This window comes from Triticum dicoccoides, chromosome 2A (genome assembly GCF_002162155.2).
Source record: "Triticum dicoccoides isolate Atlit2015 ecotype Zavitan chromosome 2A, WEW_v2.0, whole genome shotgun sequence".
Taxonomy (NCBI): domain Eukaryota; kingdom Viridiplantae; phylum Streptophyta; class Magnoliopsida; order Poales; family Poaceae; genus Triticum; species Triticum dicoccoides.
The window spans coordinates 178,837,080-178,842,252 of NC_041382.1; the positions used below are offsets into that span (position 1 = coordinate 178,837,080).

General features: G+C 46.2%; 1 protein-coding gene across 1 annotated transcript; it reads right to left on the reverse strand.

The window, feature by feature from the left end:
- Positions 1-2,291: 2,291 nt before the first annotated feature.
- Positions 2,292-5,062, reverse strand: LOC119354074 (zinc finger AN1 and C2H2 domain-containing stress-associated protein 16-like). Its single transcript, XM_037620775.1, has 2 exons — positions 4,795-5,062; positions 2,292-3,214 (listed from the first exon to the last, which is right to left on the reverse strand). The coding sequence occupies exons 1-2, from the start codon at positions 4,891-4,893 to the stop codon at positions 2,450-2,452; spliced, it is 864 nt and encodes a 287-aa protein (XP_037476672.1). The 5' UTR covers positions 4,894-5,062; the 3' UTR covers positions 2,292-2,449.
- Between the last annotated feature and the right edge of the window lie 111 nt (positions 5,063-5,173).

Here is a 5,173-nt window from a genome sequence, read left to right on the forward strand (position 1 = left end):
GCGACGACCTATCTAGCGCAGGTCGGCGGACGTGGAGTAAAGGCTGGTTTGACACCAGTGTGACGGCGAATATTACCTCCGAAAAGGAGCAAAATTTATGAGCATGTGTTCGTAAACAAAACACAATACCCTACAAAGAGATTCTTCCAAAAAGGTTGTCCAATATCCCGTTCATGACGAAAGATGAACTCGGGTTGGATTCGTATTCGCGCAGAAAACAGATTCGAAAAGTGATGCACTAATCGAAAGGTTTCCGGAGTTTGGACGGTCGGATCGAACTGAAATTTTTAGAGGTGGTAGATATAGGAATTCCGCAGCCGATCAACGGTTGGATATTCCAAAGGACGTCCGAGCTAGATGCTGGACACCACGCTCCAAACTCATCCAGATTCCTATCCAGATTCGACAAGGCTCCGATACATCGGCGATCGACGGAGATTGCTCCATCGGAACGCAACGAAATTTTACAGTGTTGTTGTAGACTCAATTCCGCACAATTCCACTGAAGGAATCGTCAAAGCGGTGCTCGAAGAGGTGGTGGTAGCGGATACAAGCCAAGGTGACCAGTCGAGCCGGTGACGAAGACGCCAACGTTGTAGTTGATCTGCAGGCGAGCCATTGATATTTTGTCGATCACACAACGGAACTCTCAATGGAAGCATCATTGTCGGTGTCAAAACCGGCAGATCTCGGGGTATGGGGTCCCTAGCTATGTATTCTCGGATCAATAGTAACATGAACGAAGGAGACGATGTTTTACCCAGGTTCGAGCCCTCTTGATGGAGGTAAAACCCTACGTCCTGCTCTTGTTTATATTGATGGAGTATCAAGTACAGAGTTGATCTACCGCGAGATCATATGTTGTGGTCTAAAACCTGAGGGTATGATGAATAATGTCATAATGATCTATCGACTAGCCTGGCCTCGGTTTATATAATGTACCGGAGGCCTAGGATAACAAGAGTCCTAGTCGAATACGTTGGTGAAGAGGAGTCCTTGTCTTGATCATCAAGTCTTGTGAAATATTCCTTGAATGCGGCATGGGCTGTCCGAACTGGCCCATGAGTAAACCGCTATGTGGGTCCTTGGCCCGATCCACCTGGTTGGGAGACGACGTGGTGAGTACCCCCTAGTCCAGGACACCGTCAGATGGCGTCAGCAGAAGCCGTTCGCTGTCGGGGTACCGCTCAGCCATTGCTCGTTGGCGGGGGAAGAGGGAAGGAGAGGTGGCTTTTGTGGTGAGACGAGGCTAGAGAAGGTGAGTTGTGCGTTCACCGGCGGGGAGGGCGGCTTTTATAGCCGAAGCGGGGCGGTAAGATCCTGCATCCTGGGCGACGCGTGGCGGGAGCGGGCGGGACGCGTGTCACGGCGCCTTCATTGTGCCCCCCGTGAGGCATCAATGGAGGCTGACCGGCACGACAGCTCGGCAGCTTTGGCATTGATTCCCACGGGAACTGAGGCTAAGAGGACGACGAAGCGGCATGTTGCTGACTCGGCGGGCCCATTCTCGTTCGCCCAAAATCGCTTTCCCCGGCGCCCCCCAGCGCGTCGGATTCGGTCTGGGTCCGTCGACGCCAGTTTCGGCCCAAACCAACGAAAAAGGGGCTCCGGGGCCGTTTTTTGGGCGTCGGCGGCTAAAAGTGACCTGGGAGGGCCTGTTGGGGGCGCGGTCGGAGATGCTCTAAGTTTTATAATTAATTTGTGTACTTTAATTAGTTACATTTAGTTTACTACCATTTCAATGTATCTATAGCAACCATCAAATACTCCCTCCGTTTCTAAATATAAGTCTTTTAAAAGATTTCGCTATAGACTATATACGGAGCAAAATAAGTGAACCTATACTTTAAAAGACGTTTATATACATCTGAATGTAGTCTCTATAGTGGAATCTCTAAAAAGACTTATATTTAGGAACAGAATGAGTATATTTAAGTATTTAGCAACAATAAAAAGCGTATGTAAAGCTTTAAAAAACATGAAATGTTCATAGATATAGATTGTGAGATGATTATATTTAGATATGAAAATTTGCGATTTGCAAGAAACCAACTAACATGCTCTGGTTTTTTCACACAAGTGACGATTTTTCATATTTTCATACTAAAATTCATTTGTGCATTTTACATCACAGAAATAGACGACGTATGGATTATTTTTTTGGTAAAAAAAAGGAGCCGTTTTGTCCTTGCATGACTGCCTAGTGGACTAGAGTGCTCCAGATACAAAAGTTTGGGGTCTCGCGATTTAGTTTGGATACATTTAGTTTCTGGTATCCAGTACGGTATTCATTCAATTGACAATGGCTTGGGTTGAGATAAGACTTTCTTTCATGTGCACAATTCGAGCCCAGAGCTCACTAGAGTACAATCAAATCGAGTAAACGAGGAGTAAATTACTCAGCAATCAGGCATATAACATACTCATGTGAAATGACTCACGGGCAGGTTTATGCTTTTGAAGTTCCTCCATGTTCCCTCTCAACATGCTCCACTAGTAACACCGGATCTTGAAATCCCTTGCTACATTTGGGGCAAGCATCAATCGTCACTTTGCCACGGCTCGGTTGCGAGTTGTTCCCATGGGATTTCTCGGCGTGCTCGATTAGGGCCCCAACAGTGGAAAACCTTGCTGGACACTGAACACATTGCTCCACGAGGCCACCACCACTGCTGCTCGGGGTGACCCCATCCTTAGCCTTCTGGACGGCTTCGCTGGTGGCAATGCTCAGTTTCTGCATTCCTGCTTCTGCTGATGATCTGAAACTTGATGCTGCATTCAAAAGGCTGGAGCTCCACCAGGAAGAACCACTGCCACTGCTGTTTGCGCGTGGTTCAACTTTCTGACTTCTTCTTAGCATGTTGGCAAAGGGGAAGGTAGGTTCCGGTTTTCTTGGGCCCGGGCACTTGTGATCAGGACCAAATCTGTGCTTGAGGCAGTGCTCTTTGCTACAATCTTTGCACATGATTGTGTTCGAAAATGTCAGCTGTTCTCTGCACCCAGGAACTGGGCATTTCTTTTTCTTTGTTGCTCTCTGGTAATTTGATGGATCACAATCAGTATTAACATGAGACTCCCAGGTGATGTTTGCATCTTCATTTGGATTCAGGCGAACTCCTTTAGCACATAGTGGGCAGACGACGACAGTGACATCCTTGTTATTAGCCTTTGGACACTTATGTGATGTATGACTTCGGTGCTGAAGGCAAAAGACCTGAACAATCATACAATAGCCATATTAGCACAATGGCTGGCTGCACTCAGTGATGACAGAACTGTTTAGACTTAAGGTGCCCGTGCATTTTAAAAGGCAAATAATTTCAGAATGCAAAATAAACTGAATTTCCATAAGAATAAATACTACACATTCTGTAAAAAAAATCGAATACAATTAACTCAGCAAAAAACTTCATTCTTCACAAATTACTATACATGACTACCATCCTCAATGCAAATGTGCAATCTTATATTTATATTAAGAAAGTCAGGAAGTGCAGAAGGATTGAACACATTTTGGGTGGAAAGAAAAGGATTATTTATCTCTTATATTTAGTCAGTATTCGAAATTCTGCCACACTTCAAAATTTGTAGACAAATACTTCAGGTAAGCATCACCAGGGTAATATATAGGGACTGCATGTTGCAATGAGAATCAAAAGGGGGGGAGGGGGGGGGTGGGGGGTCAGGGGGTGCAACTGAAAACAACACTTGGGACTTGGGTGCTACTGCGGTTATGAATACAACTTTCATCATCAATGCCACCCATACGTGAAAATTGAAAACATATCACTCCTAGTCGATTAAGCTTCTTTTCCTTTTTCCCTCTGTTTCCAGTTTGGTTAGAGTCCAACATTTCTTGATACACCAATAGTTGCTTCTTATTAAGTACAGTAATGCATCAAGTAGTGTGCTTCAGGACACTATTGAAAATCTAATATTTCCTTAATTTTAAAAAAGGCTAGCTCTCATGAAATACATAATCCCTCCGTCCCACAATATAAGATTGCTTTTCAAGCTACCATAGCTTAAAAAATGATCTTATATTATGGGACGGAGGGAGTATTTTATACTTAAACCATGCACACATGTTTGCCTGTTGTTTCTTCAATGATATGCTTTACAAAAGGTTCCTTCTACTTTAGTATATGACAATGGCAGTTACGAACTTAGATCAAGTAGGTTTTACATTCGAGTCCAGAAACATGTGTCCATAAACTAACAACCTAGCACAACGGACTTGAAAATAAATGTTTCATTCAACCAAAGCATTCTTTCGGCATCTCCCAAAAGTTCATGCAGAGCATGTCACTATTGATGAAATACTAAGCAGTTAGCAGTGACGCAATAACTCTACTTCAGCAAGAAAGCGAGCAGAAGCACTGCTTCAAGATGGCAGACGTTGACACCCTATTGCATAGAACTGGGGAAAGAAAGGCTCTTCCCTGCTGCCCAGGCAACAACATGAATGGCTAAGGGACATTGACAATGATAATTCGGTTTCCCTTAGCCCCTCACCATCTCCTGAGGTGAGTTCTTACTTCTTAGTAGGCTGCTAGATCAAAATAAGTAAAACCCAGGCAAGGTCTCCCCGCCCAAACTACTAATCCCAGGATCTACTTCAGGAAACCGCGTCTACAGAGAAGGAACGATTCTCGCGTTCCATAATCCACATAACAATACTCAGACGGGCCCAAGCTCTAAACGCAATTAATCCAATTTCCACGCTAATCAATAGTAAAATTCGGTCAACGAACACAACGGCGGCTCAGAGGGACAGGGGAGGCGGAAACGTACGAAGTCGCATCTGTCGCAGGTGAAGGGGAGGAAATCGATCTGGTGGCAGTCGCCGACGCTGCAGTGCCGCCCCAGGTCAGGGAACTCCGGCGTGCCCATGGCCCGCCGGAACCGCGCGCGCTTCGGGGGATCCGAGCAAACTCGGCGACGCGCGCCCCGTCCGCTCCGACGGCTGCCTCGGTCGCTGCCACCGGCAGGGAAGGGGAAGGGGGAGAAGGTCGCTCGCCCGCACGCGGAAGGGGCACGAAATCGCTTACAAAACGTTTTGACGGTGTGTTTTCGGCCAGGCCCTCGGACTTGTGTGCAGTTTATGCCCGGTACTCGTATGACCGCGGGCCCGTGTTAACAGTTGGTACGCGCTTTGTTTGTGTGTGTGTGT